The sequence below is a fragment of the Artemia sp. Qi Xiang Cuo genome, chromosome 11 (genome assembly GCF_049724085.1).
Source record: "Artemia sp. Qi Xiang Cuo chromosome 11, ASM4972408v1, whole genome shotgun sequence".
Taxonomy (NCBI): Eukaryota; Metazoa; Arthropoda; class Branchiopoda; order Anostraca; family Artemiidae; genus Artemia; species Artemia sp. Qi Xiang Cuo.
In genome coordinates this window covers 17,907,047-17,932,173 of record NC_142804.1, presented here as the reverse complement: position 1 = coordinate 17,932,173, position 25,127 = coordinate 17,907,047, and the positions used below count along the sequence as shown (strand labels likewise).

The following is a 25,127-nucleotide window of genomic DNA, read 5'->3' as shown; positions in this document are numbered from 1 at the left end:
TAACCCCTTTTCTTTAGCAAAATAAGATTGTTATACCCTTTCATTACTTAGATAAGTTAATGTATTTCTACAGCCAATAAGATTATTATAGCTACAAAAATAATAATCTTTAAAATAGTTTAATATCAACCTTAACAAACTTGAGCTTTATTTTTATTTGTTTATCAATGAAAAAAAACAAACAAAAAAAAACAGAAAATATTTACAGCACATAATAAATAAGTCTACAATCTCAACCCCTCCTCCGGGCCATTCAAGACCCTGACTCTAGATTGTAATAAGAGGCAGTCCCGTACATGTTAAAAAACGTTTATGCCATAAAAACAACCTACACGACTTGTCAGTTATTTTGAAATCAATCAATTTTCACTTATGAGCCTATTAAATAATAGCAGAGTCGACCAATTACCTACAACATATTCATCAATCCCTTATCAAAAATACTGTTGCAAAATAATAAATTAGAACCATATTAAATTGAAAATACAAAAGTTCTTTATTAAATATTAATTTCTTAGTTTAAAAATTTGCAACTGAGCTTAGAGAGCCAAACCGCCTGTCGCGAAGCCTTGTCCCTCGAGGAGTGGTGACCCCGAGATAAATATAGCCAAGAAACTGGCAGGGGTAATACGGAAAATACGGCCATTAATTACTGTATTTACCTCAACTATCTGCTACACCGTATAATGATTGTATCTTACTGTATGGATTTATTTTTACAACTCAAAATTATCATTTATCTTAGAGTATTATTCCAAGGATCGCAAAATAATCCCTAGACGAGACTGCATATGATGTTGGCTTCTTTGTGTCATTTCTGGCTAAGAATAATTAAAAAAAAGCAACAAGTTTTTTCAACTGAAAGTAAGGAGCAACATTAAAACTTCAAACAAACAGAAACTATTCTTTAAATGAGGAGGGTTGCACCCCCCCCCCTCAACCCCCCACTCTTTTTGTTAGATTTAAGTTTTAATGTTGCTCCTTACTTTCAGTTGAACAAAATTGTTGTTGTTTTATTGAATTGCACATAAGATTAACCAGGCAATGACATCCATGTTCGTAAATTTTGACAAAACTTGAAACGTTTACACATTTCATTGATACAATCAGTCATACTTTTTTCCCGTACCTTTTTATTAGTTTTGGCTTTGCAGCTGTTAAATATTTTGTCAATGCTGACTTAATAAATCACGAAAGACAAATACTAAAGTTGCCTCTTTTGAAAAAAAAAAACATATCCTTACTTATCAATTAATTTTAACAACTTTCGGGGGAGAGGTCAAACTGTCCTCTAGTCTATTCTCGGTGGTCTCGGGTGCAACTTCATTAGTATAGTAAAGAAGGCTTAACAATACAAGCCAAAAGATTTGAAGCTGAGAAGTTAAAATACTGAAAATAGTATTTTTAATAACTTAAAAATACCTATACATTGGGATTCCCAGTTTCAGAGGTGGTTGGGCTGATGCCACACAGAAGTGCATTCGTTCCTAAATGATCAAGTGGTCCACATAAAACAAAAGGTTGATATAGATACTGATTTTAAAGATTCATTAGACCAAGTGGATTCACTTGATTTTTGACAAAATTATCTACAGTGATGTATAATTTCGCATCAGTTATTACAGAGAAGGGTCAACGGGTCATTGTTTGGGGGTGGGGGGGGAGTAGATGGCTCAAAAAGTGCATTTTTTGGAAAAATTCCTATCTATCCTTGAACATTATAGAATAAATGGAGGAGGGTCTGAAAGGAGATATAACTTTGTCTACAACCTCCTTTCAATTCAGCCGGACAAAAAAAGTCAAATATTATTTGCTAGTCTCGTGAAAAATTTCTTACAGCTCCCAAAACTTTTTAGTTGAAGTGGATGGTAGCCTCGTGTAAGGGTTTGTTGGCTTGTATTTGATTTGTTCAACAAAGATGCGTTTTTACTTCCATCCTCCTCTCACCCATCTCCTGGTAAACTAGATGAAGAGGTTTAGTTCAACCCGGCCTTAAGGCCAGACTAGAGCTGGATAGAGAAATTACTTCTTCGTTTAAGAAATGGTTTTCACAGGGATAAGATATGAACATGGGTATTGGTTCAAAGGTCATCCTTGGGCCTTCAGAAGGCCTTCACAGAAAAAAAAAATCCAAGAAATACTACTGACAAAGCCAATTAATCTAATTTTTCCTTTTTTTTGCATTCATGACAGCAGTGCCGTTAGCATAAATTCACTTTCAGTGATGATCCCGTTTCAAGTTGTATAAACATCATATCAGTGAGGATACTATGACGTCACTTAAAAAATCACTAGAAACTTTAATTTCTGTTCAAATAAGCCCTCTCCCAATGTTTTAGGATCATTGGTTCGATACGATCGCCCCTGAAAAAAAAAATAACTAAAAAAATTAACACGCATCCGTGATCTTTCTTCAGGCAAAAAAATACAAAATTCCACATTTTTGTAAATAGGAGGTTGAAACCTCTACAGTAGGGTTCTCTGATACGCTGAATCTAATGGTGTGATTTTCATTAAAATACTGTTACTTTTAGGGGATGTTTCCTCCTTTTTCAAAAATCAGGCAAATTGTTTCAGGTCTGTAGCCTTTGATGAGTAACACTAAACTTAATGAATCTTATATATTTGGAATCAGTATAACAAGTCAACTCTTTTGAAATACCAATTGATACCAAAATTTGTTTTTTTTTAGACTTTTGATTATTATTGAGCCGCATCGCTCCTTACTTACAGTTCGGCTCCACGAACTGATTGATCACAGTTCTCTTTTTTTTCTTAACCGTTTTTCAGGTATTATCAGATTCTTTTGCCTTTCTATTATTTTGACTATTCAATGCATTTCTATTACAACCACGATAATCATAACTATACAAAAATAACTATTAAAATGCTATTGAATTGAAATAAAAAGAAAAAAACAATTTAAGTCATAATAAAATAAGTTCCTTCACAAAGTTGCTAGGAGCTAACATAAGTACAATAGCTCCTCCAAATACAAAACTGTAAAATAAATAGAGGCTAATCATCATGATAAATAATTAATAAATAATGATAAATAATTAGGCACAGGTAAACATAAAACAAAATTAAAAAGTAAAAATTAAAAAATGGAAAACCAAAAACCAATCTCATTAAAATACCCAAAACCAAATTTCTTTACCAGTGTTATGATTTATGTAACAAATCGTGATTTAAGCGGCTTTCACACTACGTACGTAATATCCTATGCTAAGTGGATAAGTTACATTACGTTAAGTACAACCTTTCACACTGGGGTAACGTAAAAATCCATAAAACCAATCTAGTCATCTTCTAAAATCATCACAATCATTATAGTTCCCTATTCGAAAATAATAGATGTGGAACGGAGATGGAGATTCAAGCTCTGATCAAGCATGAAACAGTGGCGGCTCTGGCCTCTCTTGCTTCCGGGGCAAAATCTTGATTAGGCCCCCCCCCCCCGCTGTCTCCCGAAAAATTTTCAGGCCAAATTAAAAAAAATTTCATTTATTAAAAAAATTACTTTCCATTTTATTAACAAATTAATGATATTTTATTTTGTTGTATTTATTATTTAAATTTTTTAATTATTATTACATAATTATATTTTTATTTTATTTATTAATTATTAATTTACTAAGTATTTGTATTCACTATCTGCGCCCTCTATTTTGTTTCAACAAAAATAAGATTAAAAAAATTACAAAATGATTATCACCTTTAAATTATTTATTTGGAGTTTTGCCTATCCTATAATTTCTGCACCCGGGAAAGTGCCCCTTCTATCCCTCCCCTGAACCACCTCTGGCATGAAAACTTTTTCGGGAAATCCTCAAATTTTATTTTCAAATTTACAAATTCCTCACCCCGAAATTTCATTTTATTGCTACTATATTGACTGTCGCATAACGTAATCTAAACTTACATAAGGTAAAATTCTAAGCAGAACTCAAGTCTAATTGGCACTGCATACATTAAGGACAAAATTTGCTCTGCAAGGTTACATAACGTAACATAAAGTCTCAAATTATACTAGCGTAACAGGTTCTACAGCGTAGTGTGAAAGAACCGTTAAATATTTAAAGCTTAATGTCCTCAAATGAAATCAAAAGACATCACAACATCAATTTACTTGAAAGTAAATTGAGTCATCACAACATCAATTTACATGATTTCATGTCATCATTTTTATTTGGACATTTTGAGGTAGCACTTTTATTTTGAAATTACAAGATTTCTCACCAGCACTTTGAAAGCACATGACAGAAGGTACATTTCTTTTTATATATAAAAAAAAGAATAAGTTTTTTCAACTGAAAGTAAGAAGCACCTCAAAATTTAAAACGAACAGACATTATTACGATCACCCCTGAAAAAATGAAAACAAAAAACAACAACAACAAATAAATACACATCCGTGATTTTCTTTTGGCAGAAAATGCAAAATTCCATATTTTTTGAAGATACGAGCTTGAAACCTCTACAATAGGGTTCTCTGATACGCTGAATTTCGTTACCCAGTTACACAGTTCGTTACCAGAAAATGTTTGTTAAGACGACAGTAGTGAGCTGATAGTTGTCCGTGATGATTTGTTTATCCTTCGTTAGTTCTAAGAGGACTTGATTATTTGAACTAATCCAGTGTGATCAATAAAGGAAGTGCATTTTTTCTAAGGTGAATTTATCAGACATAAAACAGGATTCCCCTAATTTAGACGAATCCGAGTCTCTAGCCCGTCTACCACTCGGACTGCTAGAGCTTACATTATTATCGACTTTCGTAAATCCGCAGGGTATACGATTTTTCAAACACCTAGTTGCTGTTGAAAATCTTATGAGGGCAGAACTTATGAACTTATGAGGGTATTTTTATGAGGTTAGAGCTTATGAGGGTAAAATTTAGAGAATAGACCACAACAGCACAAAAATGCTATATATACTTCTTTAAAATTTTATTAAAAACAAAAAACTTTTCAGATTTAAACACTTCATCAATCAAAAATAATTTACAATTATGTTGGGCTTTTACAAAGTTTTAGGGACATAATAGAAACTAAAAATTATCTAAGGAGGGACTAGTATAGATAGAGGTGGAGGGGGATATAAACTGAATTTATTTATAATAAACGTTAAATTGTAATTAAGTTGTTAAACAAAAAGTTAAAAAAAAGTTAAATTGAGTTAATTTGTATTGAATGATATGAAAAGAGTAGAAAGAGTGAATGAGTTTTGGTTTATGATAAATAGTTGTGTGACGCTGCTCAAATTATAATAGTGGCTTAATAAAACGTCTTACGTTCTTACCATTTCTACGTTTGTTGATAATGTTATTCATAAAAAGTGTTGTAAGTGACAGTTAAGTATGATGTATTATTAGTTGAAATAAATAAAAGTCAATTCAAAAAAAAAAGAATCCTATTTATAATAACTTAATTAAAAGACAAGTCAAAACCTCACTTACTTCAAATAATGATATTCCGAATAATCGGTACCAAGCAAGTTTGAACCTTATAAGTAAAGGTCTAAATGAAATAAACTTTGGATAGAGTTAACATGCTTTGGCTAGATTAGCCAACGAAAAGATTAATGCAATTTCTCATACGCAACAAAGTTTTTTTTACATGAATTTAATTATATTTGTTTTAAACTAGCGCATATGTAGTATTTTCAAAAATAAATAGACTATTTTATTTTGCTAGATTCCATTAACAAACAAATAAAACTGTGTTCTTGCTGTCGCTTTATTGTGATAAACCAGAGAGAAAACATTGTTTTTCCTGATTTTGTTTGATTTGTCACTCATTTGAATTGGTGAACATTTGTCATACTAGGCATTATAGAGTTCTTTTGTTTTTCGTTAGGTTTTTATTTTGTTTATTCCTTTGCTTTGTATGTTCTCTTTAATTTTTTTTTTCAGCTGATAAAGATTTCCGGACGTGAAGCCGGAGTATTCAAACCTTTATTTTATTACTAAATTTTTTTTCCACTGCCTTATTTGAAATATTATACCCGTTTTTCTATATTTTCATTTGTTTTATTAATAATTCGGCAGATACAATGGAAGTGATTCATTACATTTATGAACAGTTCTATATATTTCGTTATAAAATTTTGAATTATTCTCTGAATCTTTCTATTAACTTAGCTTTAGTAAGGCTTTGTAAAATTAAAGCAACCGCACACTATTACCGAAAAAATTCTTTCAATTTTTAAAGTTTAAACCTATCAACTTAAAAAACATTCTATTCTATATGGCGCTAGGCAGCTAAAGATTTAGGGGCACAAATCTAAACCTTTTCCCTTAGAGTTATTTTCAAGAGCTGAGTCTTTTTACCTTCTTTCTAAAGCAGCCAACAGATGGGTTTCAGGGACACAGGTTCCAGAGAATTTAAGTATCCGGTGAGTAGGATTCAATATGAAGGTGAAATAGCCGACAGAATCAACAAATGAATTAAACGAGCAACACCAGCTTTTATCAAGTTGAAATCTGGCGCTCTGGCGACTCTGGCGCCTTAATCAATACTCTACGAGCTTAAGGCCCGACTCCTAAAAACAATTTTTTCCTCCATTCACCTCTGTACTATTGAATGACGGAAAGTGAATGTATAACTTGAGAAGTATATTCTAGAATTTCAGGACATGTGCCATAGAATCTTGAACACGATGTGGCAGTAAAAAGTCACCAGAATAGAAGTTCGTTGACGAACCGGTCAGCCATTAGTTACTCAGCTTCCGAAGCGCGGGAGAGAGACGTATCATAATCACGTCGATCACATGCGCGAGGATCGAAACGCAAGCACAGTGTAAGAGCAACACCGAGAGAGGAGGCACAGAAGAGGTTGACCAATACAAAAACTACGACAGTAGTACGTCCAGGACCTAAAAAGTGTGGAGTTGTCTCTTTGACTACAGTGGAAACACGTTACAGGCTGCACTTAATTCCAAGATGTCTGGCGAGGCTTCACAGATGACCTGTGCCCCTTTTCTGACTCTGAAGGATCAAGTCTAAGGAAGGTCTGAATTTCCTTCTGAAGGACTAAACAGACGTGTTTTCAGGGATTTGTTGAAAATCAAGTTTCGTAATTTTTTGAAAATACAAAAGATGAAAAGCTAGGAGCAGCAGTGTTTCTATTATGATGGGCTTGACTATGTTAATTAAAAGAAGCCATTGATTAAGACTGTTGATAAAAATAAAGCCAATTCCAGGGTTTGATTTTAGACATAAAAATGAATTTCATCTAGACAGTGTTAATTATTTTGAATATTTACCCTTCCTTTTCTATAGTGTGTTACAGGTAATTACTAGGTAAAAAAAAAAAAACTGTTCCTAATTTAGTAACTGAGATAAACGAGCACTTGAACAAGGTCTAGACCTTACTCATCCTTCCAATCACCTAGGACAAAACAGTAAATCCAAACCAATAGTAAAAAAATCATGTCCAAAATACAGCAAATTCAACATTGATAAATTGAAAATCAAGTATTTTGAAGTAGACATCAGGACATGGCTAATTGTGAAAAAAAAAGTCAAAACAGATAGTCCGAGTAGTTGCTACTTCTCAAGAATTGGTTAATATTACCCTCCCCCCCTTGTTATGTAACACTATCAGAAACTACCCGAATTTTTCGAATAAAAGCTTACAACTTAAAAAAATAATGAAACAAACTCAAGCAATTAACCTTTACCTGATTTCGAGTTTGACGTTTACATTAACTAATATTGAAAGCTAAGGGTGAAGAATAGGGGAGCCAATAGGATATAGTCCGCATTGGGAGTCCAGGGGTCGGCCGCAACGAGATGCGCAAGAAAAGTGACTTTGCCTTTTATGTTCAAAAAAGTGACAAAAAGTGAGCATTCAGAGGCGTTCAGAACAGAGGCACAGGGACTGCACAAGTCCTAGTCACTACTTTTTTCTTATATTTGCCTCCAGGAAACTCCTCCAGTTTGGCTGTGGAAAAAATCAAAAAAATCGACAAGGTGGTGTATTTTTCGTCCATTTTACGAATGAAGAAATTTGGGGTCAATAAAAGGTAAAAAATAACATTTTTATTTGTTTTATGTCACGAAGTGTATTATATTCACTTCTTCGATGCACACTTCAGAAAAACATATAATCTTAAAAACAAAATGAACACTTATTATGCCACGAAGAGGAAAACTTTCTGAGCTTATCATTAAGGGTTGTCATTTTTTTCTTTTTACACTATTTTTGGGTGGTCCAGACTCACAAAATTCTTTCAAAATTCGGTGGAGCGCCCATGCCCTCCTTCTAAGTGAAGATTTTAAGATCCAGGCACTGGGGCGAGGGAAGACAAACTGGCAACTAGTTTGAACCTATATAATTTTATCCTATTGTTTTACCATATGATTTTAGGATCCATATAACTTTATTAACTTGACTTAGCGACGGTTTTTGTATCGATTTCAGTTCATTGAATATACTAAAGCAAAATGGAGAATAAACAAATACAACTTATGATTTGGAAAATTGGGGACATTTCAACAAAAACCTGATAGTGCGTGACTGAGAATCTATAAGTTGAGACTTAACTATAAGGGTTTGTTGTGATTTATTTGAAGGGTGCAAGGCCTAACAGGAGGGAGAGGGATCACCCCCACCCCCTGTATCCACCAGTCCAACTAATAAGGGTTTCTAGCTCACTGAAATAAGCATTAACTAAATCGAATTTTGAAATTTCAAAAAAAAGCGACTTTAGTAACAATTTAAAAGTGAGTTTAGTGACTTCGGCTGACCCCTACGAGCCTGAAATGAGACAAGATCTACTGGAAGTGAAGTGGGTTATCCCCCTTGATGGAAGTGGCTTATAAAAGAGCAACGTCTGTATCAGGAGCTATTTTTCTATTCTTTGATAGGCTATCTGTCAATATAGGATTTAGGAGTAGTCATTTACGTGGTGTACCAGTCAAATTCTCGTCTTCGGCAGATGATTCAAGTCTTTAACATGAACAGATGACGTTGTGGTTTTTGAAACTTAGATTAGCCAAAATGTACTCCCTTTCCCAATAAACCTATTGGCAAATATGGAACGCAATGAAAAATAACGGAACGATACGTAGTCAGCAACTTTCTACATTTTTCTCCTTTTACATATCACAAAGTCCTAATGTTTAATTCTTCTACAAAAAAAAATCATCGGCAGCTATATACGGCCAATATCTAAAAAGATACCAAAATTAAATAAAATTCATATTTTTTTTTATGTTACTTACAATTTATTTTGTAGGAGAATGAAATTTTTCATGATATTAGACGAAAATGTATATGCCTACATAAATAAGCAACTTTGCAGAAACCGATGAATTATGAACTGCCACTGCTACTACTAACAACTAATTACAGCTCCAAACCATCTGAGGAAAACAGAGCTCTGCAAGCTGCCCCTCTGCCTGCACTATTCAAAAGTATACTCTTTATTAACATGAAGTTCACACTCCCTTGGCTTCAGCCAGAAAAGGCATTTTTTTTTGCCAGCTTCTGCACATCCATAAAACGTAACCTAACTGTCCTAACCTTTCCTTCATTATAGCTTGTCCGTACAGCTTGTTTGGAATCAGCATGGTTGCTCATTGCAACCATGGTTGCTCAAAGGAGCAACCTTTGCAAGGTCGCTCAAAGGAGTATCTAAAACGACGCTTAGATTATTATTCTGAAAAACATACACAGAATTTTTTTTTTTTCCCGATCATAAAGGCTCCCAGACGTGGAGTCGAAATATTTGAATTTTTATTATTTAAAGTTTTTTTTTGTTCCACTGTTTTATTTAAATTATACCCGTTCTTTCTATCTCAAATCCTGCGAATCTCCGTCAAATTTAAAGTGCCCAGATTTCATAGCCAGACATAAAAACAGATATTGCCGCGCCTTTTAGTATCCTAATCCTAGTTTTAACATCTTAAAAATCCAATTTTAAAATATCTGTACCTTTGGATACGTCCTAAAAGCCCCCAGGCAGACCTTGCCAGCTGAAATGGTCCTGACAGGATCTACAACAATTGCCACAAACGGTTCCTGAAAGTTTTGGTTCAACATTTGAGTGGAGACATCTATACCAGAGAGCCAACAGCCGTAGCCAGGGTGAGAATGATACCAGCCAATAGCATTTTCTAGTCGCTTCACCTAAGGATGTAAGAGTGAAAATGTTACTAAGCGTCAAAGCATATTTAGATCCGGGGGTTATTTTCCGTAGTATAACTTCATTTTTCTTCTAAAATCAGCTGATGGCAACTAAAACTTGCAAACAAAAAGCGACTAAACTTGCAACCATTTTGTAAAAATAGTTGACGACTAATATTCCGGACAGATGGTATTTGGCGATGTGAGTCCTTCGAAAAAACTTACGAAAATTATTTTCGATGTTAAAAGTATTTTTCACAAATTAACCAGGATTTCACAAGAATAAAAAACTACTAGTACCACTGAAAGTGCACCATTAACCAAAATAACTACAAAAATAAAGATAAAGTAGAATAAAAGACTACTAGTGCCACTGAGTGCGCAGTATTAGCCAACGGAACTATAAAAATAAAGACAAAGTAGACAAAAAAAACAAAAAAAAAACACTAAAGCCACTGACAGTATACCATTAACCAACGGAACTATAAAAATTAGAGCAAGCTAACTTTTAGCTTCATAAGATTTCAATTTTCAGAGAATATCATCTATTTTAAATTCTACGCATAGTAAGATATCACCAAAACGTCCAGCACGATTCTAGTAACAAGCACCACATGAAACCAAAAAGAGAAACAATAATTAAAAATTTAGACTACTTGATTGAATTCAAGAGATCTACTTATTGGTATACGTATTATTGGTAACAATAACTATCGTTTATTCATCTTTAATTATTTTCGTCCCCAAACTTTGAATAGCATTTTTTTTTACCGTTCTTATTACGGTAAATACAGAAGCGACTATAATGTTAGCCCCCTCAAAAGAACACCTCATTCCTACATATTTTAGCCCCCTTAAGCAAACATCTCCCTCCACATATAAGAAAAATAAAAAGCTTCAAACAAAGGACCTATATTAGTATCCTGGACAAACTCCACATTCCTAAATACATAAAGCCCCCGCAGCCCCCTTAAAGGATAGTCCCCATTTGAGAACATTTAAGGACGACTACTGTTATCCACCATTTTAGGATCAAGACATCAAAAAACCAATCATCGTCTCCAATTACGGTTAGCTTCTGGACCCCAAGCCTTGTTAGTGATAAGAAGATATAATGCAAGACTCGTACAGGGACAAAGTCCAACAGGTAATCTAAAAAAACCTTAGTGAATCGTTTCCATCTACTATAATTTGCAGGAGTAAAGATTATAATTTGCAATAGAATTATGTTTTAGCAATAAATATCAACCACAGGGACTCCTAGTGCGGATAATGCGAATTCATACTGATTATCAAAGTTAGCAGGTAGATGGCGCAGAAGATAATTACCTTCGCCATTACAAGAAATCTTTTTGCATGAGCATTTCCCTCGATGTCATACCTTCTTTAGGTTTTATAATGTACGGGGAAACAACGTATATGTTAAATGTATATACAGAGCTTGATATTCTCTCTTTGAATGAATATCAGTAAAGCAAATAATAATTATTAACTATTCCCTTAATTACCTTAAACAAACTGTTTAAACTGTTGATTCTCAAAATTCTTTCAAGTTAGAACAAACCAATTCCCATAGATCCTTGCTGAATAGACCTCTATAAAAATTAAATATTTCTATACATACAGTTGAATTTGTTATTGACAGTTTTATTTTCAAATTCGATTGTTGAATTTTCAACAAAAACACAAATCTCTACTACTCAGACAGTAACTTATGAATCAGGATTCAACGACTGAATCGCAAAATAAAATTGTAATTGTAGAAATTCCAAATCAAAAATTTGAATTTCTTATTTAAGATGGCTTGTAAATTACCTGTTTAAACTTTTACAAGTTTTGTTTTAGTTACTCTTTTTCTACTTTCATTGCGTGTTGCAACCCACAAAAGTGGACACTAGCATAAACTTTGCTATTTCACTTCTATTTGATAACTATCACCCTTGTTTTGCAAGGCCTGACGGGAAGTAATGGTAAGAACAGTACTCGACCTCAATTGGAAATCAAACAGAAATATTGCCAAACGCTAATAACCTCGTTCACGAAAACCAAAGAAATGGCGTCCACAGCTTTGAACATTAGAAACCCTGAGCAGAATTCAGAAATAGAAAGAGATATCCCCCTTGATTTTGGGGGAGATGGAAGGTGGGTAATGCTTTGAATTTTTAGGACGCTCAGTTTGATTGACATATTTGCAGGCTAGAATTTTGAGGGCCTTCTGTTTTTAAGAACTGATGGCAATTGGATCTATTGCTTTGGACATGAGAAATTCCAATAAGAATTTGTAAACGAGAGGAGCAGTTATAAACCTTGGGTTTTCGGGGCCGGGGGAGGTAGGGGAGGGATTGCCTTAAGCTTTGATGCCGTTTTTTTATTGACAGATTCGTTGGCTAGAATTTTTGAGGACCTTCTTTTTTTGACAAGAGCTGGATGTGAGTGAAAACTGCATGGCTTTCTTTGCTTATATTTGAGTCGGGAAGGGGGCGTTGTAATTAATTCTGCCATGGGTGCCATCAACCAAGGAACGGCTCTGATTAACATGGAATTCTTATAATGGTAAGACAACCAGCCTTATTGATTATTTTATTGTAGATCGTAGACAGACAGGATCGACGCAGAACGAAGGGATCGCTCTCACACAGAAATCATGTAAACCAGGCGACACGTGCCAAGTATGGTGGAACTTTGCCAAGCATTTTGGGGAATGTGCTAAGCGTGGAGGAGCTGTGCGGCATATGTGGCGTTCTGATATGTACAACAGGAAGCAGGAAGCCAGCGACCCTTCGCGCAGGACACTAGGGTATGTAAGAGTGCCGTTATTGATGTATAGTAGTCTCTATAGCTAATTTAACGCTGAATAAGGAAGGTTAACAACCTTCCTGGTATTTATGATATTGACAGATTCCAGGGTGATAATTTGAGAGGATTATCCCAAGATTAGTTGAGTGTGAAACTGAAGTTCAGAATTTGGAAATGTCCAAGATAGATAGAATAATTTTACGAAAATGATTTGCGAGGCGACTGTAAGTGTCTTAGAGAGGAAAATTAGAAGCCCGCGTCATACAATTTACTGACTTTTAGCTTGGTAGAAAAGAGGGGGTTTGTATAAGAAGTTTCTGAGACTTAAATCTTACAAGAATAAATGGGAAGTAAGGGAAGTAGAAAGGGTACTAAAGTTTGAATTAAGGAGATCTGAAAGAGAAACCATGGATAAAATTTTCAAGGATCTGGAAGATGCAGCCAGGCAGCATAACATGGAGATATTGCATTGGCAAATCAAGAAACTCAAAGGATGTAGTCAGTCTGGACGTGTAACGAACAATGGCTCAAGTAGCTAAAAGGAAAAATTAAAAGAGAGATGGGCAAAGCAGTTTGAGGATGTGTAGAGCGGTAATAGATTTGTAAGGAATGAAATAGAAAAGAAAATTTTTGAGGAATTTAGAAGCGAAGAAAGACTAATTCTGTGAAAGATTAGAGACAGTGCTAACAGGATCATGAAATATGGAGGATGCAAAGTTAGAGCTACCTTTTGAATATGATTTTTGAAAAAGGGGAAGCACCTAGGAATTTTAGGAAAATTAAACTTTTTTATAAGAAAGGTAATAAAAGTGAGCGTGTTTAATTAAGCGACATTAGCTTGTTTTCTTTAGGAAGCACATTACTTAGCAATCATTATATTTATTAGACTAAAAGATACTATAGATAAATGTATAATAGAAGAACAATGGGGTTCTAGGAATAGGAGAGGATGCGTTGACTTTCACTCTGATTAATAACTGAAAAGTATCTGAATGATCAGACTGCTTTGGTTTTCAGTTTTATAGATTATGAATAGGCATTTAATTCGGCTGATACAAAGACTTTAGTGGAAGTCCTGCCCGTATGATATACCAGATTGTTGCTATGAAAGAGAAAAACATTGCTATGGTTAACGTACGAAGAGAGGTTAGTAGTTGGGTTGGTGTCAGATCAGGATTTCAGCTGGGCTGTGTCCTATCCCTTTTCATAAGGATTATATTGATGGACTTTTTCCTGAAGAAGACGGCAAAGGGAATGGGAGAACAAAGTGTCAAATGGGAAGGTGGAACTCTCCTAGACTTAGACTGTGCAAACAATTTTAGTGTCTGAAATAATAATGATAGAAAAAGGAATGTATTTTGAAGGTTTTGAGAATTCATGGTGCAAGATTAAGTTTAAAAATTTATTCTAATAAGACCAATTTACTTAGAAGAAGTTGAAGATTTGACGTTAAGTAGCGACAAAATTGATCAAGTGGACTATGTTTTACTATATACTATCTGGTTAGTATTTTAAGTAAAAATAATGAATGCAGAGAAGGTGTAAAAGTAGAACAGACAAGGCGCAGAGTGTTTTTTCGCAGTTGAATAAAGTCTCGAAGAATAGGATGAGAGGTCTTTGAACTTAGATTAGAATACTGGAAAATGGACATGCCACATTTTACGAATGAATGAAGACATATTGACAAAGATTGTACTTTTTGACCATTCGTCTAGGGTCCAACACAAAGCAGGCCATCCCCGAATGAGGTGGGAAGAGGTCATAATAAAGGACTTAAAGGAGATTGGGAGTTTAAGGGAGGAGGTAGAGTGGTAAGCTTTGAATAAATTGGGGCAGACGAGGAGTGTTCGCAGCTCTGTTGGCCTCAGGCGGATTGGCGATGCATTGATTTGTTACCAGTAGTAGTAATCTCTATTTTACATGCTCTTATATATGTAATCTCTCTCTATTTGTGTTGTCTGAAATCAAATCCTCAACTACAGTTTTCACGCACGGCCTCATCCACTCGCATCATTCCATGGAAAGGCAAGGGCGGGAGGATTACATTTTTCAAAACCACAGGGGTGGAATATCATTGTTTTTTTTCTTTAACGAAAAGACAAAACAGGCAGTTGAAACTCGATGTCAACATCCTTGATAATCTAGCTTAAATAATAATGATAATAGATAAAAATAGGCAATATAATAGATTAAATTATGAATCTATTATAATAATTAATAATAAAATTATTAAATAAATGATCAATATTTTTATTTAAATAATAACAGGCATAAATAGCAGATTTAAACTAGCTTGAAGTTCTCCTTTTTTTCCAGGCAATAGATTAACTGGCCAACTACTTTCCTTTCACATGTCTTCCTTTGGTAGGAAGAAGACCAGCCAAGCGATCGGTAGGCTTCGTAGAAACCTATCTCGTAGCCCTAACCAGTTTGTAGCTAGGTTGGCAAACCTGAATTTCACGCCTCCTCTATGAAAAATTCATACCAGACACACGTGCAAGCGACCAATATATACTGCCTGGTCGCTATATTAGATTGTATTTCCATATCGTTAAAAGCTGTTAGAGGTCTTTTACAATCTATACTGATTAAATTTGTTTTAAGACTGAACCGAAGCATTGCAGCAGCAAGTCGCATGAAAACAACACAGCCACGCACGCTCCTCCTCCAACCCAATCTATTCCAAGCCTTCCTCTTTGCATCCTCCAAGGAAGTACCCATTTCTCTTAAATCTTTCCTTAAGGTATCCTCCCACTCCCACCTTACTAACATTAGCAAATTATATTACAAAAAAAAACTGAAAAATAAGGGAATATCACACCTGTTTTGCAGCTTCCATGTAGCCTGTCATGTATTCATAAGCTTGAGCCTGTGCATTGACTCGAGTTTCAGTTCCTTCAACTGGCAATGCAAATGAATCCATAACAATCATAACATTACCATCGATTTTCCCTAGAAGTAGACCCATAACTTCTAAGTGACCACCTGATCTTGCATGCATAACCATTTTCAATAGGGCTAGTGCAGAAATCTTAATGTCCTTGAAAAAATGCGGACTGAAAAAGAGGAAGGAATTTATTAAAACCAACAGTTGCAACAAGTTGATTCTTGTTGACTCTTCACAATAGATTTGGCGATTCTTCGACGATCTACCGCATGCTATGACGGAAGCTCGGATCTTTGGTCCGTGCATCACATCATTCCAAGCCAAGTTTCTCGATTTTTTATTTTTTCTTATGATGATTTTTGTTTATGGTACTGCCTATGGTTCAGAAATTATTTTACAAAATTTCACATTTCAAACTTGGATGGTGGAGATGTTTATATAGTACATACACAAAACAAATACACCCACACAAACATGGTTCTGAGCAAGACACGGTTTCTACAAGTCTTCTTTCATATGAAGAGGGGAAAAAATACAATGCAATTTATATACAAAATTCTAGGTCAAGCTAAATATTAAGTAATCACTCATTTAGAATCAACTCCAAGGACATTCGCTCGAGTACACCCCCCCCCCCCCTCCTATCCCCTTTCCCCAGGAAGAGTAAAATTAGCGTGATGTTAAAAATGGAGTTATCTTTTACACATATGTAAGTTAACACAGTTTTTTTTTATAGAAGACACATAAATACTGTATTCTTCAGCCCCCTGCCCTACCAAACAAATGAGGTATTTCAAGTAAATTCAACTTACTCTTTATCCCAAGGCTTGGCTGACAGCATATCCTGCTGCGTTTGTTTTTCAAACTTGTAGATTTCGTCGATTTCCAGATTCTCAACATTATTTTCAAGTTCCCAGTTTCGCAATGCTACTGCCGCTTGGTTAGACAAAACTGATGAGGGGCCAGGTTGATCCATGTTTGGTTCCATTTAAACCTGAAATGTAAGCAATTCGATAATATGAACAATCAAAAAGGGGAGGGGGAGACAGGGGCAACTAGCCCCTCTTCCTCCTCCACGCCCTCAATGTATCAGATAAAGATTGTGAGAGAGACATTTTGTTAAAATAGTTCAAAGTTCTGATAACAAAAACTCCGCTGTCAACACAATCCACCAGGGCGCAGGGGTAGGTATTGCAAGTTATGCCGTGGGGCATAAATTATTAAGGGGGGTTTATAACTTATGGGAAGGGGTTTTGTATGGGAAGAACACATAGAAAATCTATTATAATTATCCAATTATAATGTTAAAATAGATACAACAAGTAATAATATAAATGAATAAATAGATCTTAAAGCATTAATATATATTGTTTGTTTGTTCGCATTGATTGTTTATTTAATTTCTGTTTGTTTTAAGTTTCATTTATACTTTAATAGCAAAATATTTGTTTTCGTTTTAAGCTTGATTTTCATATTCAATCTAAGCATTACTCGCTTTAAGATCTATTTATTCATTTATATTATTACTTGTTGTATGTTTTTTGCTATGATTGTTTATTTAATTTATGTTCGTTTTGGGTTTCATTTATTATTTAATAGTAATTTCTGGTCGTTTTGAGTTTGAATTTTAACGGGTACTTGTATCTCCTGAGCTTAAGTTTAAAATGGCCTTTACTTTTCTTTGAAAAACTAATTTTTCAGAAAGTTTTTTTTAATTAATATAACAAAAGATCCAGCTTTGCCAAACAAGTCATTCTCCATTTTAAACATCACCTTAGGGAGTGCAAAGACATGCTGTGACCCAAGTTAGGGTTGTACAAGTCATCCCAAACCAATCTTTGGAAATGCTTATTAAAGACTTTTTCACAAAAACGTAATCCCCTCCCCCCCCATTTTTTCACTTCTAAAATAATTATTTAAAAGGTATACATATTTTAAGCAATACAGCTTATCAAGATGAACACAAGGCGACTAACTCAAGGATATAAGCTCAATGAGGGGTTTCTTATAACTTATTTACTTAACAATTAGTACAAAATTATAGGTTTTCTCTGTTCTAAACTGAGAAACTGTTCTGTTTTAAACTTAAACTATAGGGTTTCTCTGTTTTAAATTGCTTCAGAACCTCTCTGAGGTGCTGGAAAAATTTGCTCATTGGGCCTTTGTCTTTGAGACTGTCAGCCTACGCTGAGACTCGCAAAATGACACTTACTGGTATAGATTGGTTATGACACAGTACAACGTTAGCTGATTTGAGTTTCGGGCATAAACTAGTAAAGACACTCGGTGATAGCTTTCTCCATCAGCATGTTACTGAGCCCACTAGGTTTTGAACTGGAATAAATCCATCTACCTTAGACCTTATGATAACTAAGCACCCAGCTGACCTAGAGAATTTAGAATTTCTGCCTCCTCTAGGTAAAAGTGATCACCTGGTATTGCTTTTCTATGTTATTGTGAGCATTCCGTTAAATCCGAAGTCAAAATTGTTATTATTTTAGAGGTAGTTATGACAAATTTAGAGATTTTGTACGTTATGTTGATATTGTTAGTGAGCTTCAGCGTAGTTTGTAGATGTAGATATAGCTTTTAAGTTTATCCATGAAGTAGTAGTAGAAGGATGTGAGAAGTTTATTCCAAGGTATACTATTAGAGAGGGTATGAAAAAACGTAATAATCTGCCAAAATTTGTCCTGGAAGCAATATCTGCGAAAAATAGACACTGGAGAGCTTATTTATCAGCTGGGGATGATGAATCTTGGCGTGCTTACAGGAGGGTGAGAAATAGGGCGACGATGATCCTGCGGTCACACACTGAGTCAGTGGAATCGTCGATAATTAGTTGCGCGCAAAGTTGTCCAAAAAGGTATTGGAAGTACGTGAATAGGGGCAAAAAACAGCAGTCGCCATCGTCTACGGTCTTCAATGACCCAGTCACTGGTGAAACTGTTGATGATGATAAAAGAAAAGCAGCTATTTTTAACGAAACCTTTTCATCTGTTTCCATTAATCCTGCTACCCATATGATATCTAATTTATCACTGGCACCAGAAGCTTCTGTGCTACAGAATGAGTCGCAATATGATGACTCTGATGTAGTACCTGAGCTTGTCCAAAAAATTATCCGCGAGCTTTCTGGTGATAAAGCCCCTGATATAGATGGTGTCTCAAATGTTATTATGCGAGAACTGGCTTCTTCTTTAGCGGCTCCACTTCGCATTTCTTTTTAATCTTTGTTTGGAGTCTGGTAAGTGCCTTGATGCATGGAAAAAAGCTGTCATAAAACCCCTTCATAAGGGTGGGCCAAAGTCGGATTTTACGAATTATCACCCTATCTCGAACTCGTCGATTTTTTCAAGAATTATGGAAAAAGTAATTGTGTATCAGATCCAAAATTATTCGGAAAAAATAAATTGTGGAACATGGCACAGCACGGTTTTCGAAAAAATCGATCGTGTAACACGCAGTTAACGGAAGTAATCAAAGATTTTCAAATGATGGCTGATTCAGGTCTAAAGTTTTATTGTATTTATATTGATTTTTGGCATTCGACAAGGTTTCGATATCTTTTCTGGTGGAAAAATGTCGAAAGTATGGGATTGGATGTAGGAATATGACTTGGATTATGGATTACCTAACTAATCGGACACAGAAAGTGAAGGTTGGTGAGGCACTATCTGAAGGGTGTGGAGTTCTAAGCGGGGTCCCCTATCTGAAATACCTGCCTTATGAGCTGAGATTGAGTAGCCTGAGCTTACCATCTCTGCAATTCAGAAGGGACAGAATGGACCTTGTCAACACTTTCTGCATCATAAAGGATATTGACCATGTGTCTTGTGAAGATTACTTTGAGTTTGGTCATTATCCATATATGCGGCAGAACTCTTTAAAATTGTACCAGCTGAGGGTATCAAGGAAAGTTGGACAGAGTTCCTTTGTAAATTATTCAGTAAAATCATGGAACACGTTGCCTGACCATGCAGTTCTGGTGAATGATGTTGCTGCTTTCTAAACAGCACTAGTGGAGACATCTTTTTATGAAAGGCAGTACCTAGGACCATGAAGTGCATATTTGTTGTAGGGTATCTTCGTTTTTTTTTTTTTATTAGGAAGTTTAAGTTTTTTTTGTTGTTTATAAGTGTTGCTCATGGTATGTAATTTGTGCTGTATGAGACAAGCCTATGGCTTATTCCATTTCCAATTAATATATACGACACCAAGCATATTTAATAATTGAGCTTGCTACTGTCGGCAAAATGGCTGTTCATACCAGCTCAAAAGAAGAGATTCATCTCAATAGAAAGGAAAAGAGAAATACTAATCTATTAGCATATTACAACATTCCAAATAAAAGCTAAGTAAATAATGCCATTTAGATCAGTTAAAATAATAGTTTCAATTTGCCATCCAAGCTTGATTATTCACGCAAAATTAGCACTATTACTCAAAAAGTAATTCTATTGAACTATAATAACTAGCACTTTGCTGAAAACACAAAACCAAACCCCAAACAACAGGATTTGCTGATAGGAGCAGATAATTCAATCAATCGCCTTTGGAAAATAAAAAAATAATTCTCAAGGACTTTTAATAGTCTTTTGCCAGCCATGATATCAATGAATTCAAAAGGTTAAAGATCTGGCAAGAAAGGCTTAAGTGATGTATCTCCATAGTCCTGAACAGAAGTAGTGTCATCCACAAACCTACAGATAAATCATATTTCAGAAGAAAGGTGCATAAATGTTAAGAACAGTGGCACATTTTAATGAAGCACTTAAATATTTCAAAACTACTTAACACAAATATAAATGCTTTCTTACCTGAAGGGGTGCAGTTTAGGAAGTGGGAGGATCATTTTGTTATTTTTTTTTTCCAATTAAACTAAAAAAAGGAGTTTGCAATTGATTCTATACAAAAAATTGCTGATAAAAGTGGAAGGCCATAAGGATAATGCCCCCAGTACTTGAACAGTAGTTAATACTGGATAACCACTTTGATGAAAATGTATGTTTCATAAACATGAACAGCAGGTTCCAAATCTTATATGATGTAGGCTTACATAGTTGGGATTGGCTGACTACAATCATGGACAACAGTTGTTTTTTTTATTTAAACCTAAACAACAGTTAGGCCTACCCTTAAATCCTAGTCTATTTAAACGCCATTATTCTGCTTTCAAAACTTATTCTTAAATTTAGGAGAGAAAAACCCTTGATAAGACTTAGAGTCCTGTTGAAATAAGAACAATTTCATTTCCAAAAACTAGAGCTAATGAAAAAGGAACTGAAAACCCAAAATCAAAGAAAATTGTTTTGTCAAAATTTTGATAGTATATACACTCTTCCAAGCCCTAGAAATAAAGAGAAGGTTGAGACACTAGCTTCTGCCTGAAACTTTAGGTGGTTGGGCCTATTAGGCTTAAGTCACCCAAAAAACCATTGAATTTTCAATTTGATCAACTTTGTAGAAGTGATGAAAGGCTTGAGAACCAAAGGCTTGAGATCGTTCATATTATATGAGCTTTGCCCACTGGAATTGGAGTGGCCAAGCTTTTTGGGTTGACTCATGATTGACAATCCCCACTGGACTTGAAGGCATAACAGGGGACTTGAATATTCTCAAATACTTTGAGTTTTGCCTATTGGGAAAGCCCAGCAGAATTGGAGCAAAGCAACCAAGATTTTTAGATTGACTCACAACTGACTAATTTTTATCAATTGGAAAAGCCTACTAGAGTCACAATGGTCAATGACATACATTTTAGGTTGAAAAGTTATAACCAACAAGTCACCTGAACTTGCAGGGTGGCCTTGATTTTTAAGGTTGTAGTGGCTTTTCCAGCTTGGAAAGCCCATGTGGTAATCACAAGGGGTAACCAGGTTTTAGGATTGACACAAGACCAACAAGTTGCCTGGACTTGTAGACAATTAGGTGATTTAAGCCAAATAGGCCTACTGTCTAGAGTCTCAGGCAGGTGAGCTAGTATCTCAATCCCTTCTTTATTTCTAGGACTTAGAAGATTGCATATAGGCCTACTATCAAAATTTTGACAAAACTATTTTCATTCATTTTCCTTAATAATGGGTTTTCAGTCTCTGTTCATATTCTCAAAATACTTTGTATGTCAACAAGACTTTAAGTCTTATCAAGATATTTTTCATAAATTTAAAAAGAGGTTTTGAAATCTTTAAACCCTTATAAATCAATCAGTATTAAACAAAGGTACAGGGCTCAAAACACATTCCTTGTTCCTTATTTGATCACTAAATTTATTTCTCAGGGTTCAACTTTTACAATACACAAATTTTAAAAGGTCATTGTCCTTTGGAAGGGGAAGGAGTAGATATAGATAGCCTACTTACCATCAGTAGCTGAGAGGCAACAATATTCATGAAAATGTATAAACCACTTGTTACATCCCATCTCAAGTCTGGCATATGCCTTACTGGTCCCTCTAATTAGCAAGACGTAAGGCTCATCAAAAATGTTCAGAGGCAAGCAACAAAGTGCATGAAAAGCCTAAAATCAGCTTCAAATAAGGATCATCTCAAGCAACTTAACCTAACTACCCTTGTCTACAAATGCGTGTTTAGCATAATGATGCTGACTTGTATTTTTTATCCACTTTTTCCGTGGCAGCTATCTGCCATGGAAAAAGTGAGGTAGCATAGTAGCAATGGTACTTGGTGGTTTTCCTAACCTAGTGAAATTTTGGCAGCTTTTGGAATCCAATTGAATTCTGCAACTGGCAGCTTTGGAACTTTTTATAAACCTGGCACCTATAGTACCAGTCATCATCACACAAGAGGACACTCCAGGAAGCTGCTAAAGTTTTACTGTGAATTAAGAATCCATCAAATGTACTTCTCAAGAGTCATAAGCCACTGGAATCAATTCAAGGACTCAACTGTCAACACTCTCTCTATCCAGTTGGTAAAATTCTACTTTAGCTACTTTTGGCTATCTTGGAAAGGGGTTAGGTGAGGAAGAGGTCTTGAAATTTGTCTACATGACATGAGCTATTGAAATTTTGACAAAACAACACTTTACCTTAACTTTCAGTTATCAGTTTCTTTTTCTATGGCTTTTGTTCTGAAAATGTAATTCCTGTTATTTGAGTAGAATTTTAAGCCATATTAATGTTTTTTTTCTTCAAAATTTAGGAAATGTATTTGCATATCTTTAGATCTTATAATTTTGGATTGATCAAAGTTGTGAAGCTGAAAACAATGTACTTCATGTAAGCAAAAGATCTAATTTTCAAGGTTTTCACTTTTATAACACAAAGGTTTTTAAAGGTCATCAAAGGTGAGGACCCTCTAAAGGGATAATTTTAAACCAAATTAATGGCTTTTTCTAAATTTAGGAAATGTATTTGCAGATCTTTGAAACTTCATAAATTTAGATTGAGCAAAGTTGTGAAGCTGAAAACTGTTTTTTTGTACTCCATTTAAGCAGAAGATCTGTTTTGCAAGGTTTCAATTCCATAACACAAAGATTTTAAAGGAAATCAAAGGTCACTGCCCTCTAGAGGGAGGAGTGGAGGTAGGTACTTCAAATACCTTCCTGGAACATACTTTAGTCTGTAGACCTATCCCTGAAAGTTTCATTTTCCTAACCTAACACTTTTCTAAGACAGCCAAAAGTAGCTAAACTAGAATTTTCCCAAGAGCACTACAGGTCCAGAGAACCTCAAAGTTCCCAAATAGATTAAAGTAATTACCTATCACAGAAACTATCTGTCTTTGGGTATAAATTTAGGATTGTGACTCCTGATAAGGAGACATGTTAAGAAAACAATTCTTACTTTAAAATATGTATAATGATCCTAGTTAACATATTATTCAACAGGAGAACCTTTATCATCAGGTCTTTCCTCTTTTTCCAAAAAAATTAGAATATTTGCCACACTAAAATGCAATGTGTAAATCTTTTGAAATTGCTGCTATAAACTGTTCTTACATATAGCATTCATCCCAGCCAAATTACAAATCAATGGACTTGGTGAAGGCCTTTGACCTCAAACAAGTCTGTTGATTTTGAATTTAATTGAAGTTAGGTTTTATTAATAGGCTATTTTGTATTTTCACCATTGCTGGTCATTTCAACAATGACCTGGATGAACACTATCTGGTCAATATATACCAAATCATATTATTGAGTTTCAAATAAAGTGAATACACCATTCAATGCCTTTTTTTATGCTGATTACAAATATAATAAGCATTTCTATCAGAAATGAATTTAAGCCCCCCCCCAATATAGGCTATACCTAACCTACCCTAACCCTTAATTGGCATTTATGGGGGGGGGGGCTGAAATTCATTTCCGATAGAAATGCTTATTATATTCATAATCAGCATAAAAAAGGCATCAAATGGTGTATTCACTTTAGTTCTAACTCAATAATATAATTTGGTATATATTGACCAAAACTGATATACTATTGTAATTGCCCTTATTCTAGGCCTACCTAGCTTAGTTCTGCCCTAGGACTGCAAATTCATTCTTCTAAGCTCAACTAGCCCACTTCCTAAGATAGGCCTAACAAGTATCTCACCAGCTAGAATTCTACCGTAATTTTTCCCTTATAACAGTTATAGAGCCTTACAGAATAAAAAAATATTTTCTATGCATGTATTCCTAAATATAAAACATGAAACTTACAACCAATCCACTTGCTAATTGATTCAAAATTCCTGCTTAAAAGCGCACTCTCCAAACGTCTGGTTTGAAATTAAAATCCTTGAAACATCTGTCTTAGCCAAAGTATAATGGTTCGTTTACACATTGCGGAAATTCATGCGGATTTAGTAATCCGTGCGGAAATTCCGTCCGTTTTCGGGCTAGAAAAAATCTCTAGCTTTCCGCAACGTTTTGGTAAAATCAGGACGGAATCTTGGCAAGATTTTTAAATGAATAAAATCATGAGTATGGATTATCAAAAATTACGCGATCTTATAACTTTGGTTCAAGGCTACACCCAGCTTTATGATCCTGCGCACCCAGGCTATAAGAAAACTAAGAAAAACGGTGTCATTTGGCTCTCTGTTGTTCAACAGCTTTCAGAATAGAGTAAGAACATAGGTCATCCTGTTGCAATAATTTGAAATCTTTGCCTTAAAACGCAGCGTTATTTTAGCCATAGTTCAAACAAATACGGACGGATTTCCGCATGGATTTCCGCAATGTGTAAACGAACCATGACCCTTTGTCCGCGTCTCCGGAGACGATTCCATACCTATGCGAACCTGGGGGATAATAGCCTAAGTTCCGTAGGTGATTATACTTTTCCGTAAAAGCTGTAT

At 34.9% G+C, this 25,127-nt stretch overlaps 1 protein-coding gene across 1 annotated transcript in view; it reads right to left on the bottom strand.

Annotated features, from left to right (window-relative positions):
* Positions 1 to 24,527, bottom strand: part of CSN5 (COP9 signalosome subunit 5) — a 32,745-nt gene extending 8,218 nt beyond the window's left edge. Inside the window, exons 1-4 of the mRNA XM_089097094.1 lie at positions 24,487 to 24,527; positions 16,632 to 16,813; positions 15,754 to 15,988; positions 9,945 to 10,139 (exon numbers count right to left, since the gene is read on the bottom strand). Coding sequence (XP_088953220.1) covers positions 9,945 to 10,139; positions 15,754 to 15,988; positions 16,632 to 16,807 — 606 coding nt within the window. The 5' untranslated portion in view covers positions 16,808 to 16,813; positions 24,487 to 24,527. The remainder of the gene's footprint in view (positions 1 to 9,944; positions 10,140 to 15,753; positions 15,989 to 16,631; positions 16,814 to 24,486) is intronic.
* Positions 24,528 to 25,127: the final 600 nt, after the last annotated feature.